This window comes from Erpetoichthys calabaricus, chromosome 1, assembly GCF_900747795.2.
Source record: "Erpetoichthys calabaricus chromosome 1, fErpCal1.3, whole genome shotgun sequence".
In the NCBI taxonomy this organism is placed as follows: domain Eukaryota; kingdom Metazoa; phylum Chordata; class Cladistia; order Polypteriformes; family Polypteridae; genus Erpetoichthys; species Erpetoichthys calabaricus.
This window is the reverse complement of record NC_041394.2, coordinates 157,390,578-157,416,287: the sequence shown is the minus strand read 5'-3', so window position 1 is coordinate 157,416,287 and position 25,710 is coordinate 157,390,578. Positions and strand designations below refer to the sequence as shown.

The window sequence follows — 25,710 nt, the reverse complement described above, 5'->3', positions numbered from 1 at the left end:
TGTGTTGTCAATATATTTTGATAACAAGAATATCTGATAACTTAGATATTTTCTACTTAGACAATAAAGATTAGAATGTAGAGGTTACCCCTTCTGAAATAAGAACTGTGATACCAGAGCCATGTTGATAAAATGATTATTAAGCCACTGCTTCATTAAAAATACTGTACATTTCTGAGACAGGGTGATAGTAACAACTGTCCAATCGATTATATATGGTGTTTCCACTCTAATTTTTCTCTGTTAAAGAAGAAACTTTACACTGCAAAATTAGAGTTAAGAAATTAGGATGATTTACAAGCAATTATTATTTTGTATGCAGGAGGTCACGCTACCAGCCTTTATGTTGTGCTCATCAAGGGGTCTAGTATGAACATATATTGTGAGGGATGGTCAATATACTTGCCCAGCAGGGATGCCCATGAAGTGAAAGGAAGGGGGAAGGCAGCTTCTGTAGGGCACTACCTCCCTCGAACCGCTAGGTGGCAGCTCCCCTGGGTTGCTGGGGTGCTGCAGGAAGTGTGGAACCCAATCCTTTGGGACACCGGAAGTATTCCCGTGTACTGCATAAAAGAAGTTCCAGGAACCAGACTCAGAAAGAAGGAGGACAAAGCTTGCAGAGAGGAGCAGAGGACGCAGTGACCAGTGGCAGAAAGGGGAAGAAAAGAGAACGAGAGTTGCAGAGTGCTGTATTGTGCTTTATTGCTTTGCTTTGTGACTGTGGTTGTGGTCTGAGAAATGCTTAAAATAAGAGTTTCTCGCGAATAAAACTCTCTTCTGCTTTTATACTTGTGTCCGAGCCTGCTTGTGTTGGGTGTTTGGGGAGCCAGAGCACCCACTTCAGGCCACAATATATATAGTGAGAAACAACACATATGGGTGGGCACCCCAGCCAGAAAGGAGTATGGTTCTTTAAGTAGACAGAAGGCCAGCCATATGCCACCACAAGAAACAGGGCAAAGATCATCCTATCTCACCCAGAAGACAGGCAGTAGATGCCTATGCCACAATGGGTACACTGGCATCCCAAGTGGGTTGGACCCAAGAATAATACTCAGCTGGGAGCCCAGCATAATGGAAGGACTGGGGAAGATGAACATTAAAGAATATCCTCTTCCTCCATACACTGGGTGGCAGTGCCCTTGGATTAGAATTCTCATGCGGGTGCCCCGAGGGCATGTTGGAACCTGTAGTCCTGTGATGTAGCCCTGTTGCGTCCCGTGTGGGCTGCCAGGGGGAGATGAGAGGATTAATAATCCCTACTTTGTGGGAGTTCTGAATGACTCGGAAATGCTTCTGTCGGGCTATGCCCTAGCACCATAAGTACCCCAGGTCCAAGATAAAAGGAACTACCCTGCCACATCCAGGTGAGTCAGAGTTGAGTGGAAGTGGACAAAGCTCGCCTGGAGGTGGAGACGAGGAGAAAAGAGAGTGTGGAAAAGATTTGTGTTTATTGCACTTCTGGAACCTTTTCTGGAAGGTAATGGGAAAATAAACCATCTTTATTAACTGGGCCTTGTGTCTGTGTGGTTGTGTCTGGGATTTGGGGCTCTTTGCTGCCGCCTAGTAGTTCATAATATATATATACAATTTTTGTGACCCAAAAAATCCCAAGGCACACCACAATTCTACCATACACAAAAACATTAAATCTATATACATGCAAAACTGTCTGACAGGGGGTGGTAAAAAAAGTAGCTTGGAGATTACCGTTCACAGACACAGTATTTAGTGAGCACTTTGGATGCAATTCCCAGCTGCTTCATCCCTTTGCCCACTCATACAGGCAGTCCTCTCACTGCCTTACTCCACTGACCCTGGGTGAGAGGCAACTCGCATGCCCATTGTCCCTCAGCTCTGCGAGAGTCACTGGCGAACAAGCATCCAAGCGCAAATGGACCCCTGACATGTCTCCAGGCTGCTAAAGTACTCACTAAGTGCTGTGTCTGCAAAGCGGTGATCACAGAAATGCTTTTATGTCGGCTTCTCCAGGTAGTCCCGTCTTCCTCGGACATGTTTCAACCACGTGTCTCAACCAGCGTGTCTCTCTCAAGTCTGGACCCAGGGGTGCTATACTGTTATTTCCATAGCACACCAGTTGAAAACCACTTATGTAGAGTATAATTATAAAGTCGTTGATGGTGATGAACAATTGAGGATAGGGTTTGTGGATTTTATGTATGTCCATTTAAGAGATGCATATTCTTTCAATTAAATCAGTCTTTAGCAGTGCAAGTCAACAGTCATTTCAATTGTTTTTCATTTTGACTCATATGTGTCTCATATGCTATGCCAATTTGAGAATTAATACATTGGGCTCATTTTCTTATTGCCTTCTTTTAAACTTGCCTTTTGGGAAGGCATTGAAATTGCGGTTGTACTGTACTTGCTCAAATAGTATTTTGTTAAAAGTTTGGGTTTAAGGTCATTATTTAAGTTTAAACTGTGCCATTAATTATTTTTATTTCTTTGTGTTGATTCTACATTAATTTTGTGATTCAGTGTGTATTTACCTCATTAATTACATGTTGTAATGTTAGATGTGATTAATCACCATTAATTACATACATTTATGAGATTAATTAGTTCATTTTTTTATTGATTCATATATATTTATTTATATATTATATATACTGTATTTATATTATTATATATATTTATACACAGGTTGAGAGAAGACCCTGTAGCTTAAGAATCTCCAATGAAAACCATATCCATCTAGGGCAGGGGACCCCAGCTGGGGTGCCTGCACCCCCAGAGAGTGCAAGATGACATTTCAGGAGGTGCAACAAAAAGGAAAGCTGTGTCATGATTCACCAAAATTGAGTGAGGTGCGTTATCTGACTTTATCGTGGTGCAATCGGTGTCTTGCAATACGACATCATTTGTAGGTCATTTATTAGTTAGTGCTTCTGTTCTATGATATAAAAATAATTAAGCGCTCTGCGCACAATTGTCGCAGCAAAAAATGCAAGTTCCCAAAGGTTCCTTGATTTGGATGAAGCATTCACTAAGATGAATAACTTTTTTGTAAGAGATTGGAGTTTGGACCTTGCAATGACCTGTAGAGAAGGGCGAGGTCTAATATTGATTTCTGTGCAAGCCTTGATCATGAAATGTCACTGATTTTGAGGTTTGATCGACATATTTGCAAATGGGGGACAAGGGGGAGTGAATTGGATGCAACACATACTGCTTACATTCAGATCATCTCTCCTGCTGGCGGCCCTGGCAGTAGCATAGCAATATTAACTTTGTGGCACATCTGTTTTTGAACTGCAATGCAAGTGTTATTGGGGAACAAAGTTCATCTACTGTGTTTTAGTGCATGCTGGCACCCGTTGCTTCACAGGGGTCTCCAATCCACCAAACCCCTTGACTGTTGAATGTGTGTCATTTTCTCTCAGCACTTGACACTTCGTGGGATATCCCCCCCCTGGGATAACCCCAGGATTGTCAATCAAGTATCTAAACTACACAGAGGACACATTTACCAGATTAATGAGATTTATAAAGGTAAATTGCTCAATTTAAAAGCTAGAATTCAAAGCTTATTTTTTGGAGTTCAATTTGTTGTCCTGCAATACCGTATGTGATTCACTTCTTTATCTACAAATATATTACTTTTGTAAAGGGTACAAACATAAAGCAAACATTTTCTAGAGGTGCAGGGCATCGAAAAGATTGTGGACCACTGATATAGGGGCAAATGATAGAATTACTGGGGTCTGTCTGAATATTTTTTACTCAAACTTTTAATAGTTTTTAATTTTCTACCTCAGTAGCTGCGTCCACCTTACCCAGACACTTCTGGTTAGTTAAGTTTCTGCACAGGAGAACTGACAATCCTGAATGGGCCCTTTGTTAGTGATGGTTTTGTGTGCCAGTTTGCCCTGCACTACTGTACTGACACCCAGTACAGTCCTGTTTCTAGTCATGTGCCCTTGGTGCCAGGATAGGTTCTGCCACCACTGACTCTGAATTGGATTAAGCAGCTCTAAGAGTGTTTATATTAGGATTTGTTACAACCTGTCTGACAGAGAATTCCACTGGGAGTTTAGGCGCAAGGGCTAACTGGTGAAGTAACAACACATTATACAATTTTGTAAAAGCAGAAATAAGATATACCATTCAAATGCACTGCATAAGCAGTATGCATCCAACTGAACATTCACTATAAAACTTCAGTCAATAAGTATGAGCAAGCAGACATATGATAATATACACTCCATCAATTATTAGGGAATACTGAACTTTATTACATTACCTTAGATAACACACATGGGAGGTCCCGTCGTGAAATTTTGACTGCAGTTTTCAAGCTTGCTAAAAACTCCAATTCTTCTTCTGACAATCCCACATGTATTTTACCATTCAGTACTCCAACGGTGGCTGGAATGGCTCCATTTGCTTTCACGATGTCTTCCACTCTTTTAGCTGTTCTAGAAGGTAATGAAAAAGTAATATTCAAGCTCAAATTTATTTATGTCAATGTGATCGTAAATTTAAACTTTTCTTTTTCTGTTTTAAGGCATCCCTATATGACATTAATAAATCATTCTTTAAGAAATTAAACTCAATTACAACCACATTTATCTGGAATTCGAGACTCATTCAAAAGGCAACTCTACCTAACTTAGCACTATCTAACTTTCAATTTTATTACTGGGCAGCAAAAATATAAGCTATAAAGACCTGGACATTGACACAAATTGATAAATTTTCACAAGCCAAGGGGTGGGGGTTGATTTGTTTTCGATCTTATGTTTGTAAAAATTGATTTATTTGTATGGAATGTTGTGTGATTTTAATAAAATCAATAACATAAAAAATATATATATATATATATATATATATATATATATATATATATATATATATATATATATATATATATATATATATATATACTGTATATACACACAAGCCTGGTCTGCAAAAGAAATAAACTCTTGCTGTACTTATGTATATGCCCCACTTTGTGCCCCAGTACATATAAATTATTGTCACTATACCAATAATCAGATTGTCCATTGTAAAAGGCGCTATATAGCGCCCGACCCGGCACAGACTCACGCAGAGGCACATACTTTAATAAAAGGTACTTTATTTTCTCTTCAGCCGTGGGGCACGCCTTCCCCGTGTCCCACAGGCCCAATACAGTCCCAAAAGCACTTCAAATCCAAATAACTCACACTTCTCTCCACCTCAGCACCACCACTCCTCCTCAGGCTTAGTCCTCTTCCTCCCGACTCTGGCTCTCTGAGTGGTGGTGGCTGGCCCTTTTTATATCCCACCCGGAAGCGGTCCAGGTGCCTTTGGAAAACATCCAGGATTAAAACACTTAGAGAACTGCATATCGATAATGTCTTTTGCATGTTATGACCAATTATGCTTCAAATTTAACTTCCTATCAACTCAATTTTTTTCACTACTTTCAAATCAGAAACTTCACTAAAAGGAGCCTACCCAATTTTCCTCACCTCCCACCCATTTCTATTCCAGGTGAAATCCTGATCAGTCTTGAAGACTCAGACAGCATCTCAATAATATATAAAAACATATTAAAGTGTCTTCCTTTCAAAGGTCCTAGAAACAGAGGGCAAAGGATCTGTCACTTAATATCTCAGAAAAGGAGTGGAAAGCAGCCATTCATAGAATGCACTGTAGCTCCATATGTGCAAAACATTCAATCATTCAACTTAAACTTATTGTGTTTAAAATTGTCCAAAATGTATCCAGGGTGAGATTCAACCTGTGAACGTTGCAATCTAGCTCCAGCCTCCACATGTTTTGGAATGCTCCAAATGAACATCATTTTGGACAAAAATCTTTGAATGGCCATCAGACTGCCTTGGTGTCAGAATCAGCCCAAACCTATTAACAGTTTGTTTGGTATATTCCCAGATGGGCTTAAAATGGAAAAGGACAAATTGATTGTCATTGCCTATACCTAGGGCGGCGCAGTGGCACAGTGGTAGTGCTGCTGCCTCGCAGTTGAGAGACCTGGGGACCTGGGTTCGCTTCCCGGTCCTCCCTGCGTGGAGTTTGCATAATCTCCCCGTGTCTGCGTGGGTTTCCTCCGGGCGCTCCGGTTTCCTCCCACAGTCCAAAGACATGCAGGTTAGGTGGATTGGTGATTCTAAATTGGCCCTAGTGTGTGCTGGGTGCGTTTGTGTGTGTGTCCTGCGGTGGGTTGGCACCCTGTCCGGGATTGGTTCCTGCCTTGTGCCCTGTGTTGGCTGGGATTGGCTCCAGCAGACCCCCGTGACCCTGTGTTCGGATTCAGCGGGTTAGAAAATGGATGAATGGATGCCAATACCTACTAGCACTACTTGTATGTATACTTATCTTGCTCAACCTGAGGATCCCAAACCCACCATTTATAAGTCAGCGGATAACCAATGTCCTATTCTATTTGAAATAGGAAAAAAATCAAATTCTCGCTTAGATGTACTTTAAGGCAGAGAAGCTTTTATCTGTTGTAACTCTGCTTTATACTTTACTGTTTGGAAAATATGAGGGTGAAAGCCACATTTTTAAAGTAAGTTAATATATATCCATTCTATCTTTTTAAAAATATGGCTGGATCTAATTAATAAAATTCTAGAATAAGCATTTATATCGGAGGAACGGCTCTCCTCTCTTTCTCTCAGGTTGGGGTTGAATTCTGTTTTGTTAAGTTCGACTGGATTGTATGTAGTGTTATTTTCTTCATTGTATAAATTAGACTTGAACTTATGGAATGTTATTTTCTTCAAATAAAATTGAAAATAAATAGGTTGAATTTTTCTTATAAAATTATTCTATTAAAAAAGCTGGTATTAATAAAGCCTACTTTTGCCTATTTACATAATCTTCTTCTTCTTTCGACTGCTCCTGTTAGGGGTTGCCACAGTGGATTATCTTCTTCCATATGTTCCTGTCCTCTACATCTTGCTCTGTTACACCCATCACCTGCATGTCCTCCCTCACCACATCCATAAACCTTCTCTTAGGCCTTCCTCTTTTCCAATTCTCTGGCAGCTCTGTCCTTAGCATCCTTCTCCCAATATACCCAGCATCTCTCCTCTGCACATATCCAAACCAACGCAATCTTGCCTCTCTGACTTTGTCTCCCAACCGTCCAACTTGAGCTGACCCTCTAATGTACTCATTTCTAATCCTATCCATCCTCGTCACACCCATGCAAATCTTAGCATCTTTAACTCTGCTACCTCCAGCTCTGTCTCCTGCTTTCTGGTCAGTGCCACCGTCTCCAACCCATATAACATAGCTGGTCTCACTACCGTTCTGTAGACTTTCCCTTTTACTCTTGCCGATACCCGTCTGTCACAAATTACTCCTGACACTCTTTTCCACCCATTCCACCCTGCCTGCATTCTCTTTTTCACCTCTCTTCCACAATCCCCATTACTCTGTATTGTTGATCCCAAGTATTTAAACTCATCCACCTTCGCCAACTCTACTCCCTGCATCCTCAGCATTCCACTGACCTCCCTCTCATTTACACACATGTATTCTGTCTTGTTCCTACTGACCTTCATTCCTTTCCTCTCTAGAGCATATCTCCACCTCTCCAGGGTCTCCTCAACCTGCTCCCTACTATTGCTACAGATCACAATATCATCAGCAAACATCATAGTCCACAGGGACTCCTGTCTAATCTCGTCTGTTAACCTGTCCATCACCATTGCAAATAAGAAAGGGCTCAGAGCAGATCCCTGATGTAATCCCACCTCCAACTTGAATGCATCAGTCACTCCTACCGCAGACCTCACCACTGTCACACTTCCCTCGTACATATCCTGTACAATTCTTACGTACTTCTCTGCCACTCCCAACTTCCTCATACACAGCTCCTCTCGAAGCACCCTGTCATATGCTTTCTCCAGGTCCACAAAGACGCAATGCAACTCCTTCTGGCCTTCTCTAAACTTCTCCATCAACATCCTCAGAGCAAACATTGTATCTGTGGTGCTCTTTCTTGTCATGAAACCATACTGCTGCTCACTAATCATCACCTCACTTCTTAACCTAGCTTCCACTACTCTTTCCCATAACTTCATGATGTGGCTCATCAATTTTATTCTCCTGTAGTTACTGCAGTCCTATTTGCATAATATATGTCTATATTAATAATACATGTTTGGGCTCTATCAGCTTATAGCCAAAGATTTCATTTTTTAGTCCATTACCCAGAAGTACATATTTTAGAAAATTTTCACTTCAAGGAAGTATGCTGAAACTGAAGTTGCAAATGAAAACATTAGACAATAAAAAATGCAATACCATCTACCTATCAGTCTATTACCTGAGCCCTCCTAATTAAGTTTTAGAGTTGCAAACAGTGGATGAGATCAGATTACCACTAGCATAGTCATGCACCCACTTTTAATGGACCCAACTAAAGGCCAAATATACAAACAATCCCATAGCAATGGCAAAAGAACCACACACTTGTGAAGTAACTTCCACAAGAGACCACAGGATGCATAGTTACTATTACTTCTAACATATAGACATGATAGGTAAACTCCCAATAACTCTCACATATTGTACCTGTGCAAGAAAAAGACCTAGTCCACAGCTTCAGAATTAGGATAAAATCGGCACTGCTCCTCCTCCTTGAACTAAGGATCAACCATTGAAAGGAGTCTCTGTTCCAGTTCCCCATTGTATACTAAGCCAAAGATGGTTTTTTTTGGGTTTTCACATGATGTGAGTGAATGAGTGTGGATTGATTTATTTTTTCTTTCTCTTATTTTTCTTTTCTATTGTTCTCATACTATCCCTTTGTTAACCGAGGCCAAAGAGAAAAAAAAACTGTTCTAGATGACTGTAACAACATGTGGTGCAATGGTAGTAAGGAGACTGTGGAAGATTGTGGGTTCACTTCCCGGTTCCTCCCTGTGTGGATAGCGCTTTGAGTACTGAGAAAAGAGCTATATAAATGTAATGAATTATTATTAAATGAAGAAGCCTGAGATGTATGATTCAAATTTTACTAGCAAGTGCAGTGTTAGTAAGAAAAGAATGTATTCTATGCACACTAAATGGTAAGCAGAAAGTCTGTTATTATTTTATTGTCTAGTTTGTTCAAACCAAGGACTCTCTTAAGGGTACCGTATAGACGACTGTTGCAATCTTATGAAAGCAATCCTTCATAAATGTAGAGGCTTCTTCCTGTGCTGAGGAAAATGCCTCTGTCTCCCTTAAAGAGGGCTACACAATTGTTGAAGAGGTCACTGAAGAAATGCAAGGCATCTGTTCTTTGGTAATCTTTTAGCTGTTTGAATATATGAGAGTGAAAGCCACATTTTAAAGTAAGTTAATACAGTATATGTTGTGAAAAGGCGCTATATGGGCACAGACCCAACACAGACTGACATCGTGAGGCACATGTAAAATAAATAAACTTTTTATTTTCTTCACCTGTGGGGCACGCCTTCCCCATGTTCCACAGGCACAACACAGTCCCAAAAGACACACCAAACAGAACACCACCATACATAACACTCTTCCTTTCCTCCACTCCTCTCGGAAGCTTTGTCTTCCTCCTCCCGACTCTGGCTCCTTGATTAGTGGCTGCAGTGACTGATTATAGCCCACCCGGAAGTGCTTCAGGTGGTAATTAGCCTAATTAGGCTGCACTTCCAGTTGTGGCTGCATCACAGCCCAGACGGGATCATTAAATTGTTCAGCTCTCCCTGGTGGTGGCCACGGAGCCCAAAAGGCATGAGCTCTGGTATTCCACAATTGTGGCCCCGATGCCACCAAGGGGGGCTGCCACCAAGTGTTCCGGGGAACGTAATGAGCCTCCTATGGCAGCTTTCCCGGGTTCAGTGGCAAAGGGGCATCCCAGCCGGGCATGGGCCCCGGCCATCCATCACAATGTCCTTTATTTAGTAACGCATTTCCTTGTTTTACAATATATGTTTGCCATGATTACTAGGGAGGAAAATATTGTTTGTAGTATGGCTGCAATTCCCAGTATTACATTCCCATGGAGCATCCACACATTGATACATTCAAATTTCACTTTGACATTATTTTATTGAACCCAAAGTGTTGTTCAAAGATCTTAGGATTGCATCAACAAGAAGGACAAGGTGAAGTCCAAGTTTACCAAGATCTGAACAGTGAAAAGTTCTCTTTCCATACCATACCAAATAAAAGTCATTCTGGTTTTATTTTTGTCCAGCTAAAACTTTTACATTGATAAACAAAAATTATATAAATATCACCATAGTAGGTAAACCAAAGATTCAAGGCTAAGTTCCCACAAACACAACTGAATGCACAATTCCAGGTTAAAGCTCTCCAGTCTAAATTGGCAAAGGAGCCATTTAATAGCTACATTCTAATTATGACATTCTCTCTGATAAGCTAGAATTATAATTTAAACACTCTAGTTATCTACTTTTACTACAAATGTCATGTTTCTAATTAATTATACATTATGTGGGACTGCCCCCCACGAGTTTCTAGAACACATATTGAAAAGAAATGTAAAACCTTTGCTTACATTACATTCTGTGGATATGGCATTCCATGGGTGATAATCGTACTTTCTAAAGCCACAACTGGTTTCTGATTTGCCAATGCCGCAGACACTGATGGCATAATCTTGAAGAAGTTATCTGTAAGTAGACAAAAAATATGGTGTCTTTTTTCAACTGTTAAAATTTAAATTTTAAATAAATCTTAGCATTGTCTACCTCTCCAGAAATCATCATCTTAAAATGGTGGAGAGGACTTTGTGCCCCTGTGACCCTGGCAGCTATGTTGTCTGAAGCAGAAGCTCTTAGTTGAGTCTCCCAAAGCAATTCAAAGCCCCTAATGAAACAAAACCACAAATTTAAACAGAGTACCCCACCTGGTATGTGGTTACTGGGGCCTGGGGAAAATGTGGGACTGCCCTCCTGTGGGCTCACCACCTGCAGTAGAAATAGTGGTCAGATGTAATGTGACCTGGGTGGTGATTGAAGGCCACATAAACTGACACTTTTGGGGGGAATGAGCCAGAGTTGGTGGGTGAGGAGGAAATATAACAAAGAGATATAGTTGGACTCACATCCACCCACTCACTTGGTCTCGGAACCAAACACCTCAAAAGAGGCTGGACTCTCCTTTACTCTGGAGTTGCTTCTTATTGAGCCCCTGCCTGGTTGATGCCATGCTGGAGTTTGTCCTGGAGCACAAGAGGCCTGCCTCTGTGAGGCTGAAGGTCGCAGAGAGAAGGACTCTAACATTCATATGTGCTTATGCACCAAATGTCAGTTTGGCCTTCTTGGAGTGCCTGGAGGGAATCCTAGAAAGCGTTTCAGCTGGGGATTCCATAGTTCTGCTAGAGGTCTTCAATGCCCACATGGGTAATGATTGGAAACACCTGGAGAAGCGTGATTGGGAGGAATCGCCTCCCTGATCTATCTCCGAGCAGTGGTTTGTTATTGGACTTATGTGCTAGGCATGGTTTGTCCATAACAAACACCATGTTCAAATATTAAGGTGGATCATAAGTGTACTTGGTACCAGAGCACATTAGGCGAAAGATTTCTGATCAATTCCATAATCATATCATCAGATTTGTGGCCGAATGTTTTGGACACTTGGGTGAAGAGAGGGACAGAGCTATCAACTGATTACCATCTGGTGATGAGTTGGGTCAGAGGGTGTGGAAGGTGCCTGAACAGACCTGGAAAGCCCAAGTGAGTAGTGACGGTGTACTGGGATCATCTGGGGGAGGTCCCTGTCCAGAAAGAGCTTTTCCCATTTCCCAGGGAAGCCTAGAGATATAGAGTCTGAATGAGCCTTGTTTAACACTAGAATCTCTGAAGCCTACGAAAAAACTTGGAATCCCGGCCCACCTTAAATTCCATCAGCGACTTTTGTTTTGTAAATGTGTCAATTAGCACAAGCAGCCCTATCACATCCCCCCACCACCGCAGAAAGGGTAAAAAGTTGTGAGTTGTGAGATACCTGGAGCTGTAGAGGGTACATAATATGTCATTATTTGGAACACATACATTTCATGTGTGTTCTGTGTCTACATTGATCTTTGTAAATTTAGGATGGCAGGAAATGCAAGAAATGCAAAAAATATTGAACACATAACTAAAAAAGAAATGTTTTTCATATTTTAGAAATAATTGACAAAATGTAGACATGAAGTGTATAATGTGTGAAGACTGAAGTCCAAATATCAAATAAACACTTTCACAAAAGGCACAAATATAACAAAACAAATGCGTTTTTATTCAAGAATATACCAGCCTACTAAGGGCTATTCAGTCCCTGTATAATCAAGAGTGAGAGCTTAGTCCGCATACTTGGAAAAACATCAGCACCGTTTCCAGTGGATGTGGGACACTGCCAGGGCTGTACTTTGCCTCCTATTCTATTTGTGAGTTTCATGGACAGTATATTAAGGCACAGCTTGGAAGGAGAGGGCATCTAGTTCAATTGCCTTAGATTTGCATCACTGGTTTTTGCATATGACATGGTCCTGTTGGCTTCATTGGGCTGTGAACTCCAGCACGCCTTGCAACGGTTTGTGACTGAGTCTGAAATGGCAGAGATGAGGATGAGCAGCTCCAAATCTGGTCCTCAGTAGGAAATAAGAGTACTGTTCTCTACAAGTGGAAGGTGACTTACTGCCTCAAGTGGAGGAGTTTAAGTACCTCGGGGACTTGTTCATAAGTTGGGAAAAAGGATGGTGAAATCGACGGACAGATGGGGGCAGCAAGCACAGTTACGCAGTCGCTATACAGATCTGTAGTGGTAGAAGAATGATATCACAGATACAATATACTGAAATAAGCATTCTCCACTGGGTGGTTGGGCTCTCCCTTAGAGAAGGGATGAGAACTGCAGACATCTGAGAGAGGCTCAGAGTAGAGCTGCTGAACCTCCTCATCGAGAGAAGCCATTTGAGGTGGTTCATACATCTGATATGGATGCCTCCCTGTGGAGGTTTTACCAGCATGACTAGCTGGGAGGAGACCACAGGGAAGACTCTGGGCTCACTGAGAGGATTATATCTCCCAGATGGCCTGGGAATGCCTTGGGATCCTTCAGTATGAGTTGGCAAGTGTGGCTGGGGAAAGGGATATATGGGCTTCAGATGAGTGGTGGAAAATGAATGAATGAATAATATTGTCTACAAACAATTAAAAATCATTTGAGCACACAGACATACAGTACAATAAAGCTGCTCATTGCTTAGTCTTGTGAATTTCCCTTAATTTATTTGTGTGTCTGAGAGTCCAGTTCAGGGTCCATTTCAATGGCATTGCCTTTGAAGTTTAAACACTGCTTGTATATTAATATCATAGATGCAGCCTGTGTTGTTCACATAAACCTATTTAAGAAGCTTTCAAATTATAGTACTGATTAGTAATATGTACCTCCTTACATAGCATTTGATACCAATGATCAATCCATTCATAGGCTGGAAAGTTATATTGTGCTCTAAAACACTGTCCTTGCCTGATTTAGTTCATATTTATTAGACTGATTACATTATGTACAGAAATATGCTTATAGTACTCAGTCATTATACTCAGAAGTCAAATATGGTGTCCTGCAGGGCTCACTACTGAGACTTTAACTGTTTTCACTTCACAAGCTCCCATTGGAAAGTTCACTAGAAAATATAACTTTAACTTTCACACATATGTAGGCAATGCCCAGCTATACCTTTCTTTTTAGATCAAATGACATTTCTCTGATGCTGTAAAACAATAAGTTGTATCAATGAGTTAAGGAGTGAACAGAAGAAAACTATTTGTCTCTGAATAAAGAAAAAACAGAAATGTTACTTATTCGTGGGAATGATGCAGACCACAACAATATTCTGTCACTTTTAAATTCGGTTGGACTAACCATTAGTTTTAATGAGTCAGTGCACAAATTATGTATTCTTTGATACCATTATGTCTTTTAAAGCATACATTTCGAAACAGTCTAAAACATGATTTTTCCATCTTAAAAATGCTGAAAATTAAGATGTTTTCTAAATATGGAGGATACTGTGAAATTAATTCATGTATTCATTTATAGAACTGCTGCCTCACAGATCCAGTGTCTTAGATTTGACTCCTGAGTCAAGCTGCTGATGTGGATTTTGCACATTATCCCCATGTCTGCCTGTGTATTCCTTCCATATCCCAAAATATGTGAGCATGGGTCTGGTGTGGGACTGGCTCCCTCTCTGCAACTGCATCCTGCCCATGACTCTGAATTTGATTAAGTGGGTTTAAGATGTCATCTTACTTATATTTACAGTTCCTCTTTTGCCTTTTACTATCCTTTTTATAAATACTAGCCAACCCGCGGCGCAGCATACGCCGCATAATTATGTATTGATGGGTGAACACTTCCTGAACGACACAGTTGTCCAAATGGGGTGGGTTTGTGGATACCACTGTGAGTGAATGAAAAGATAGACCTCTGGAGAGAGCAACATATAATTGTCCGTGACCGAAAGCAGGATCGTCTGTGATGAAGAAGGCCATGCTGGTAAAAGTTACTTCGTCGGTAGGGATAAGTGTCAGTACTTGTAGATTAAGGTGTAGCGAGTCTTCGTTGTTGACGCTTAATATAGCTTGCATACTGAGATGTTCCGGAGTCACAGTTGAGAAACACTTTTTTAATGTCTTTTAAACACGGGAAAAAATTAACATGTGAAACATCTGTAATGTAATAAGCCACCAAGAAAAGTAAAATTGCAACAATGCTATCTACGACCCGATCTCTGTAAACAGAAGTGAAAACAAAATTGAGCCTGGTGTATTCTTTAACTGCCTTGTGGCGTTGTAGTAGTGCTGCTGCTTTGCAGTAAGGAGACTGTGGAAGATTGTGGTTTTGCTTCCCAGTTCCTCCCTGTGTGGATAGTGCTTTGAATACTGAGAACACCGCTATATCAATGTAATGAAGTATTAACAGGAAATTGTCTTCATGTAATAGTAAAAGGCAAATTATCCGCGACAAACAAACTGTTTTACACACTGCATACCAACCCGCGGCGTAGTATACGTTGCATAATCATGCCGCTTTTTAAATGTTTTTTAAGCAGAGGGAAAAAAATGAACATTTGCAAAATCCGTAACGCTGCTTTCAGTAAGTACAAATCACACGCATTTAATTTGTCGGCCACTTTTTGCCAGCCGTCTTTTCTGGTTTGGGCTGCTTTTGCAGTGTTACCGCTTGTGCATATTAAATCTTGAAATCCTTCGAGTAACTAATTAACTAATTAACACCAACCCACCCACACACACAGCTTGTGTGAAACAAATGCGCCCGTACTTTCATAATTTTGTTGCAGCCTATAGTGGAGTCAGGCACAGAGAAGGTCAGCTGCTGAGAGAGCATCTCGACTGTTGCAGGGCCTGCATCGGTGAAGCAGGTGAGACGCTAATGAAACAGAGGCACAGAGCTTATTGGTTTTTAAAGACTGCTTCCTTCATTGTGTTTAACCTCAGTTTTAAAGGATTGTTTTAAGGATTCCATGGGAGTTTAGACGATGCATTCAGCAATTCACATCCGCGACAAACATGCCTCTTCTTACATGGTCCTGACGCGTCCACCCTCGTTCTCAAAGCATACACACTGCCTGGCCATGTGCCCGCTCGCAAGAGCAACTCACGGAGACCCACCCACCAACTCTAACACCATGGCGTGTAAAACAGTTTGCGATGGTGGTGCGTGCATCATAACCGAAAAAGAATAATGAAAAGTCAATGTGGCTCAGAGGTGCATGTGGACTCCTAGCACAGATGAAAGCGACTTACGGGGTGGTCGGTTAGTTCTTGCGTCCGGGCACATGAGCAGGCAGTGGGAATGTCTAGAGAGCGAGGGTGGACGTGGGCCGGGGAATAAGGAGTGTTGGTGGGCGGGGAAACATTTTCCGTGTTCCTGCAGGACCATCTAAGAAGACGCATGTTTGTCGCGGATGCGAATTGCTGTATGTAGCGTGTAAAACAGTTTGCGATGTTGCACGCGGTCGTGCATCGTAAATGAAAAGTCAACGTGGCTCAGAGCTGCATGTGGACTGTAGCACAGACAAACAGAAATGACGGCGTGTTTTCCGAGGCGTCGCGTCCGAGTTGGTGAGCGTGGCTCTGCGAGTTTTCGTCGTATCCAATGGTCTTAGAGTTGGTGGGCGTGGCTCCTTCCTGCGTGCTTTCATGGGTGTGGGCGTGGCTCCTTCCTGCGTGCTTTCATGGGTGTCTTGCCCGCTCTGGCGGCGGCTTAGAGAATTATATATATAGATATCTTACATATTTCATTGCATATGGTGCCTCACTGTGTGTTTTTTATGTTAATTGCCTATGAACAAGCATTTATTTACAGTTAAGTCCATAAATATTTGGACAGAGACAACTTTTTTCTAATTTTGGTTCTGTACATTACCACAATGAATTTTAAATGAAACAACTCAGATGCAGTTGAAGTGCAGACTTTCAGCTTTAATTCAGTGGGGTGAACAAAACAATTGCATAAAAATGTGAGGCAACTAAAGGATTTTGTTAACACAATCCCTTCATTTCAGGGGCTCAAAAGTAATTGGACAAATGAAATACCTTTTTAATGCTCTGCCAGGCCTTTACTGCAGCAGTCCAAGTAATTGGACAAATTTAATAACTGGAAATAAAATGTTCATTTCTAATACTTGGTTGAAAACCCTTTGCTGGCAATGACAGCCTGAAGTCTTGAACTCATGGACATCACCAGATGCTGGGTTTCCTCCTTTTTAATGCTCTGCCAGGCCTTTACTGCAGCGGCTTTCAGTTGCTGTTTGTTTGTGGGCCTTTCTGTCTGAAGTTTAGTCTTCAACAAGTGAAATGCATGCTCAATTGGGTTAAGATCAGGTGACTGACTTGGCCATTCAAGAATTTTCCACTTCTTTGCTTTAATAAACTCCTGGGTTGCTTTGGCTGTATGTTTTGGGTCATTGTCCATCTGTATCATGAAACGCCACCCAATCAATTTGACTGCATTTAGCTGGATTTGAGCAGACAGTATGTCTCTGAGCACCTCAGAATTAATTCGTCTGCTTCTGTCCTGTGTCACATTATCAATACACACTAGTGTCCCAGTGCCACTGGCAGCCATGCACGCCCAAGCCATCACACTGCCTCCACCGTGTTTTACAGATGATGTGGTATGCTTTGGATAATGAGCTGTTCCACGCCTTCTCCATACTTTTTTCTTGCCATCATTCTGGTAGAGGTTGATCTTGGTTTCATCTGTCCAAAGAATGTTTTTCCATAACTGTGCTGGCTTTTTTAGATGTTCTTTAGCAAAGTCCAATCTAGCCTTTCTATTCTTGAGGCTTATGAGTGGCTTGCACCTTGCTGTGCACCCTCTGTATTTACTTTCATGCAGTCTTCTCTTTATGGTAGACTTGGATATCGATACACCTACCACCTGGAGAGTGTTGTTCAATTGGTTGGCTGTTGTGAAGGGGGTTCTCTTCACCATGGAAATGATTCTGCGATCATCCACCACTGTTGTCTTCCATGGACATCCAGGTCTTTTTGCGTTGCTGAGTTCACCAGTGCTTGCTTTCTTTCTCAGGATGTACCAAACTGTAGATTTTGCTACTCGTAATATTGTAGCAATTTCTTGGATAGGCTTTTTTCTGTTTTCACAGCTTAAGGATGGCTTCTTTCACCTGCATGGATAGCTCCTTTGACTGCATGTTGTCTGTTCACAGCAAAATCTTCCACATGCAAGAACCACACCTCAAATCAACTCCAGACCTTTTATCTGCTTAATTGATAATGACATACCGACGGACTTGCCCACACCTGCCCATGAAATAGCCTTTGATTCAATTGTCCAATTACTTTTGAGCCCCTGAAATGAAGGGATTGTGTTAAAAAAATGCTTTAGTTGCTTCACATTTTTATGCAATCATTTTGTTCACCCCACTGAATTAAAGCTGAAAGTCTGCACTTCAACTTCATCTGAGTTGTTTCATTTAAAATTCATTGTGGTAATGTACAGAACCAAAATTAGAAAAAAGTTGTCTCTGTCCAAATATTTATGGACCTAACTGTATGTCTTAGATTATATGTTCTAAGGTATTTGCTCATATCATAGCAATGATTTCGAAAGTAGTTTTTACTTTTGCTTCCTTGGAATTACACTTATGTTTAGATTCCAGGTTTTGTAGTGAAAATATAACCATCCAGAGGAGAAAATGTATCAATGCCTCATGAATGATACCTGTGAGGTTATTTGATTTCCTTGAAAGTAACCTCTAAAGGCTCCATCCAATTATTTCTTAGCTGACAAAAAGTTGCACTACATTTTCATTCCATCTTAAAGGTGATTGAATAAGATGAGAAATTTACATTAATAAGCAATGGACCATCACATCTTAATAGTCCATTATATTTATTTGCTTGGGCTGTGATGCGAAATAAACTCTGTCCTATTAATAAACATCTTCACAGAAGTGGCAGATTGAATGAGACACCAAGGAAGCACAGAGGCTACATAGACAGAGTAAGCTACAGAAGGAAACAGAGGGCAGAAAAAGAAATTGAAATATCACACAGAGGATTTTTATGTGAATATGAAGAGAACATAAGTAATGAGTGGAAAAACAAAACAAGTTCTGTTTAATGTTTGTTCAGTTTAGTACTAAAATAAATGAAAGAAATAAAAGCATACTCTGAAACTTACTGCTGAAACCAGAATTGTTGAAATAAACTGCAATACTAGAACACCTAAAGTATGTAGAAAGGATAAGCGGCTTAGTCGAATGACTGTATCACAAAATAAAATATTTTTCAAAACATTTCTACTTTCAAAAATATGCATACACTGGCTGAGCAATCAAAACTGATTGCTATTAGAAGCAGTTAATTTTAGACTGTTAATTTATTTTAAATTAACAGTTAATTTTTAAGAAGTTAATTTTAAACTGTTTCATATAATATTCAATTTTTACAATTGGCTTTAAGAAACAAAATTTAAGTGACCTAATATCTTCCATTAACACCACTTTTTAAAGGACCCATCTGAGGTTGACTTATGAAGAGCACACAGTCAGCAGCACAGTTATTTCAACCCACAGTAGTCATGCACGTCAATTGCATCCCTGCAGGCTCTGCTTCATGTCTCCCACCTCCCATACTGAAACTCCTTGGCGACTCTATTCCTTTTTGCATATGCAGCTATTTGTTGACAGGTTATAATAGACTTGCTGCACATTTATGGCTATAATGAAATTAAAAAGATAGAGCTTGGTTGTGTGGCTGCATTTTTTGAACACTGCATCCTGAAAACAGAATGCAAGATAATTCAATTTTTCATGCTGACTCACTAAAATTTGTCATTCAAAAGAATTTATTTGCAAACTTTACAACACATTTCTTCTATTAAAATAAATCTAAATGACATGATATAGTGGATCATAGGAGTATTAGCTATCTCAGTAGTATATGGTGTTGTTAATATACGGTTTACAAAGATTTTCTTTAAATAAATATAAGAAAATTACCCAAGTGCTTTGTAACTAACAACTCTATGTTCCAGATAGTTATGTAGGTGGGTTAGACTTTTATTATCACACAATGTGCTTGTAATCTATTATCCTTCTTATCTTTACTACCTGAACATAAGACTCTGTACCAAAGTGAAACCTAAGACATTAATTTCTTTCTACAAATAAAAATATTTATTAAACTTCATATGTTATGCTGAGAAAAGCCAAGCAAAATGACACCTTTTACTGGCTAACTAAAAAGATGACAATATGCAAGCTTTCGAGGCAACTCAGGCTCCTTCTTCAGGCAAGATGTAACACGGTTCAACACCCTAGTACTATGTTATGCTAGAAAGTCAGTCACAGAGGACAATTGAATGAGATACCTTCAGGAATGATGCAAAGGTACTGTCTTTGCTTAGAAACTGCCAACTGTATAGCCAGACAGTTGTTGTTTTGTATTTGAATACTTATTACCATTGTTAAATCCTTTCTTGTACGGGAATACATCACATTCCACATAGATAACTCGGAAACTATATTTGCCTGTTTATGCCATACTGCGTGTGGCACTTTATTAAACAAAAGGATAGCTAAAAAACTAAAGAAAAAGGAAAGCAGGGGAAAGTAAGAAAAGAAATTCTGCTTACTCTTTGAAAGTGGAAGCTGCTGACAAGATTTGACTAAAGCCGTCATCTTAGGGAGGGCCTTGCAAGGACAGGCAGCCAAGCCAGAGCTTAACAGAGTACTGGACCAGGTCCAACCTTATGTAATGAGGGAGGGAGATATGGGTTTTAAATTTTTAAATATTATTTTAAATGAATCTCTCCTGAGCTATTTGGGGATGAAAATCTCTCCTTATTATGACTGATGGTAAGAAAAGTAACATATGTATACTGTATATTTCTTTTATCGTGACATTTTATCTAGTTTATGTTGTAGTTACACCTTTCTTTATTTGGAAAGGGTGACAGCAAATTACACCCTTCTGGCTAATTTGGGGAGTTGGTAAATACAGAGGTAGACAGCACAGAAGGAGAGGAGGATCCAGTAATGAAGTCATAACAGAGTGAATTGGTGATGCTGGACTGTGATTGGTGTGGGAAAGTTGGATAGGGTCACATAGTAAGAAGAATACAGAAAAAAAGTCTTGAATTCACATATTGGCAGTATTCCATTTTCACTGGGGTATTCTTGCAGTAAAAAGTTGGTTACCAGCACCCCCACTCTGCCATTCAAGGGAAGCCCCCCTCCACCATCTAATGTACATATCTCATCACACTCAAAACTCCACAAGGGAAACCTCTCTCTGACTTAATGTATGTATCTCATCATCACAATTGAAATGCCATGGAAGATCCCATCACATCCCGGTCTATGAAAAAATGTACTTATATCATTGTGCTCAAAACTCCGAGGGGGACCCTCCCCTGCTCAATTAAGGAAATGAGTAAAATTTGCCATGTGTCAGGAGCAGAACCAAGAATATCACAAAACCAGAGAGTACTTGCACTTAAGGTATTTGCTTCCACTGCAGACACTGAAAACATTTGAATAGTTTTTAGTGATGGAGAAAAAAGGAAAGAAGATCTCGGGGTCTTGTTGACGTTTAAGTAAGTATCACCATCTTCTACCAATCTGATTATATTAATGAGGACTGAAGCCAGCAATAGAGGACAGAGATCAGAGAGGAAGGAAATTAATTAGTCATTTGTAAGACTAGAAAGCAAAGTGAGAAGACATTACACCTTAAAACATTTCTTAGTAAAAAATAGCATCAATGTTGCCATATGAAGACAGAGGTGCTACGGTTGTTATAACAGAAGTTTGAATGGTTATATCAACTGAAAAAGTTAAGTCTTACTTGTAATATTAGTCATGTTTTATGCAGAGGGTTTACAAAAAGTTAAATTGATACTGATTGATATTGATGCTGATAACTTCTTACTGATTAAAGAATAGAATGAGAAGTCAGTTAATAAATGTCAGTATCAATGTTCTTTTACTAAAAATGCAGTAATTGTGAATAAATAGAAGTCCTTGATTTTTATATCTTAGAATGAACAAAATGGTTGCTGTTTGGATATTTGTTCACAAAATTCCCCCTAAAATTAATTTTAACTATTAACTAAAATTTGTGTTTTTTTGTGTTTTTACATTTTAATATTACTTTAGGTGCAGTGGGCATTCTCCTTACAATTTTACTCCAACCATATGTCTGTTTTCCTTTTACTTATGTGTAATATGATACATCCATCCATCCATTTTCCAAACACAGGGTCATGGGGGTATGTTGGATCCAATCCCAGACAACACAGGGCACAAGGCAGGAACCAGTCCCGGGCAGGGTGCCAACCCACCGCAGGACACACACAAACACACCCACACACCAAGCACACATTAGGGCCAATTTAAATTCACCAATCCACCTAACCTGCATGTCTTTGGACTGTGGGAGGAAACCGGAGCACCCGGAGGAAACCCATGCAGACACGGGGAGAACATGCAAACTCCACACAGGGAGGACCCGGGAAGCGAACATATGATACATCAATTGTTTATTATTGTTTGATCTGCAGACGGAAAAATGAGGTACCAGGAGGTTCATTATTACCGTGGAAATATCGCCATGATGTCACCAGATTCTTTGGCACAGACTGTTGATGTTTCTGAAGGATGGAAGTCAACCTCAGCAGCATTTTCACCCAAACTGATAAACAAATAAATACATTTAAATTTGTAAGTTCATTTTATATTAATAAGTGTATATTTAACTAATTATAAAAATGGTAACATTCAATGTGCTTCAGCATTAATTTATAATATCCAATGCTTATATACAACATACTAGATACTAAAGTGGTTATGTTACTAATTTTAAAACATTTAATGCTCAACAGTTATTTAAAACAATAAAATTGTTGTAAATCTTCTGGGTTTACCTTATAGCAACAACAATACGCCTGCATAAAGCCTCACTGTGACTGAAACTGCCAAGTCAGAAATTGTCTTTCTGTTTAATTTTATTGTTCTTTATTCTTTCTGGTGTGTGTTCAATCAATCAATCAATCAATCAATCAATCAATCAATCTATCTATCTATCTATCTATCTATCTATCTATCTATCTATCTATCTATCTATTCTGTAGAAAGCCAAATTCCCCCCAGTGACATAAAAAGGCTCTTAATATCTAAAAACACAGTTAATTTTTGTATGTATTTTTTCAAACTCAAACTGCTTTATTATGGATACAACAATTGTATATAACACTCAGGATGACAAAACTAAGGATGTTTAAGGGGAAACCACTTCACGGAAACAAATTGTATCTTAGCCTTCCCAAAAATCTTCTTTTTCTTAACAGTACCAACAAATCTTCACAGAAATATAGTACATAATGCCTGTTTGACAGACTTAATTGAGAGAAATCAGAAGCTATGGTTCCATTATGGAAACAGGAATTGTCAATAAACTTTCAAAAACATTATAATGACCTCAAGATATTTTTGGAAAATATACCCTCACCAACTGCTCATTGACTTAAAAGATGCCTTCACCAGTGAAAACTGAAAGAAAATGTATAGAGTGTTGGAGAAATTGAAATCCACCCAAAACTGATAAGATGAGTCAAAAAAAGTAATTTTCATATAATTAAGCAAAAATGTCAAAAAGCAAAATTATAGTCTAGGCCAATGCCGACCAATACAAAAATACTATAATACGAAAAGGGCAATTCAGTATAGAAGGCAAGATACATTGCAACATATTATAATTATGAATAATATTAGGTCGTAAAATGTAAAATGTACAAGTGTCTACTCTTCCTGACATTAAATCACATGATCAAATACTTCCTGTACCTTCACAAGCCAGTTTCTTTATTGAAACAAATTCTAATCCAAATAACTTTTTGGAAATCACTTAAAACAAAGTATTTAAGGCACAAAATAATGTGTTACACCATGCATAGGGGAGGCTGTAAATTAGTGGTATAACACAACTTAACGAGGAATATGCAAGTTTACTAAACCAAATATCTAAAAACAGTCTACTGTACTTATCTACTTAACTCATAGCACAAAAAAAAACAAATGCGATTTCATCACATCACATAAAGAGTTTTCCAATTAGAGCCCAAAACATAAATAATTCTTTCAAGAAATAATATAATATACTAAATTAATCAGAAACTATTAATAATGAGATCCAAAATAAAATTTTTTAAGACAACTTCCGGAGTCATATATTGACATGATAGATCAATCTTTGACATTACAAATATTTTTAAGTTCATACAAAGCAGAAAGGCTGACTATCCCTGTGAATATTATTAAACAGATTTGCTCTAAATTAGCTATATTACATAAACATTATATTATTATTCCAATGTTCTAATAAACAATAGTACAATGTTTTTGTGGATTTTTCTCCACACACTCTGATTCTCCTGTTATAACTTCTAAACCTGCAAGTTACATTAACTGATGATTCCAGATTGGTCACTGTGTGAGTGACTGTATGTGTGTACGGTCAGTGTGATGGACTGGCATTCTGTCCAAGGCTGTTTCCTGCCTCCTGCCTAGTGTAGCCAGGATATCTTTAAGACCCCAGAAGCCCTGAACTGGATTGAGTGGGTTTGAGAATGTGATGTTATGTTTTACAAGAAAATTCATAAATGTCTTAAGTGTTAAATCTACTGGAATGACAATATAAATATAAATAAGCAAATAAGCTTAGAGTTTTCTTTGTATGATACAAAAGAGTTAAATTTTATTTTACCCCTAAAATCTTACATAATACTATTAATAACAATTTTTTTTTCAAAGTGCTCCCCAGTACTATTGAAGTTAAACAGATCATTTCAAAAGAATCCTCATTACATTCTTTACCCTGAAAGCCAACAGGCTTAAATGACCAAAGTTTTCTAAAAACATTCAACTGTTTGCATTTTATTCTAATAACTAACTGCACAAGGACACTGGCTAACCATGACTAGGTCTGCAATATGAGTAAAATATGCATAGTTTATTTTATTCTCTACATAGAAACATAAACAGTAGTATACATAAATTAAAAAAGAAAGCACATACCTTCTTACTGATCCTACAAATGAACTTTAACCTCATACTTTGTTTGTAGTAGTGAAACATTGAAAAACCTGCAGCATGCTTAAGTGCACGTGCACACACACACACACACACTCACTCACACACACAGGCACATACACACAGACAGCTGAAGGACTGGAAGGAAAAGACTGTAGAAGAAGAACTGTTTGTTTCTCATCTAACTGCCAGTTTACAAAAACAATAAATCAGTCACATGAAGAATCAGTAAACGAAAAGAATGATATCATTTTTGAACATTGCCATGCTTATTGCTGCTGCCTCGCAACCCTGAAGCTCTTTGTTCAGTTCCTGGAAGAGACATTTCCTTACATTAGAAGGTGGGAGCATGTACTGTCTTAGTGAAGTTAAAATTTTCTGTGGCACGTAGATCTCATCTGTGTGTATGTGTGTGTACCCTATAAAAGGCTGCACAGATATGACAGCCAATCCAAATAAAGCAAGCAATGAAACTGGGAAAGTAAGCAGTCAAGAATGTTTAAAAGTAATACAATACTCACAGCAGGCTCCTCTCCTACACAAATTCTTCTTGATAAGTCCCTTACCAAAAACACATTCTTATTCCAACTTTGCAAATTAAGCAATGTATATTAAAAAGTTTGGACAGAGATTTCATTGAGTCTAGTGTATATTAGTGTTTTATAATCATCCTAAAACGGTATGAGAAAAAATATGCTCCATAGTCCCACACATTACACAATAAGCACCATTGGAACAATTCTGCTGTTGTTTAAAGAAGGAATGGGAGACCAAAACAAGTAGAAAAGTGTGACTACAGTGAGCAGTTCCTAATAGTAAGACAGGTATTGGAGAGAGAACAATCATTTAATTAGTCACTGGATTGATTGATTGATTCCACAAAGAGCACAATCACAGAGTAATCTGCAAAACAAGCAACAATACAGTTCAAAGTAACATAAGATAGAAAGGCAGATTACAAGATATTTCAAACAGATGATCAGTTATGGGTAGACTTTAGGTAAGTCCTGCAGATCTTTGACATCTAATCAGACAGCAATACACAATGACTTAAATATACAATGTCAGAAAGTTCACAGAAACAGTAACATTAATGGTTA

At 39.2% G+C, this 25,710-nt stretch overlaps 1 protein-coding gene across 1 annotated transcript in view; it reads right to left on the bottom strand.

The window, feature by feature from the left end:
• zgc:136858 (uncharacterized protein LOC678543 homolog) overlaps positions 1-24,662 on the bottom strand; it is a 177,530-nt gene extending 152,868 nt beyond the window's left edge. The window contains exons 1-4 of the mRNA XM_028807961.2: positions 24,596-24,662; positions 22,119-22,214; positions 10,529-10,643; positions 4,268-4,442 (exon numbers count right to left, since the gene is read on the bottom strand). Of these exons, the coding sequence (XP_028663794.1) occupies positions 4,268-4,442; positions 10,529-10,643; positions 22,119-22,203 (375 nt within the window). The 5' untranslated portion in view covers positions 22,204-22,214; positions 24,596-24,662. The remainder of the gene's footprint in view (positions 1-4,267; positions 4,443-10,528; positions 10,644-22,118; positions 22,215-24,595) is intronic.
• Positions 24,663-25,710: the final 1,048 nt, after the last annotated feature.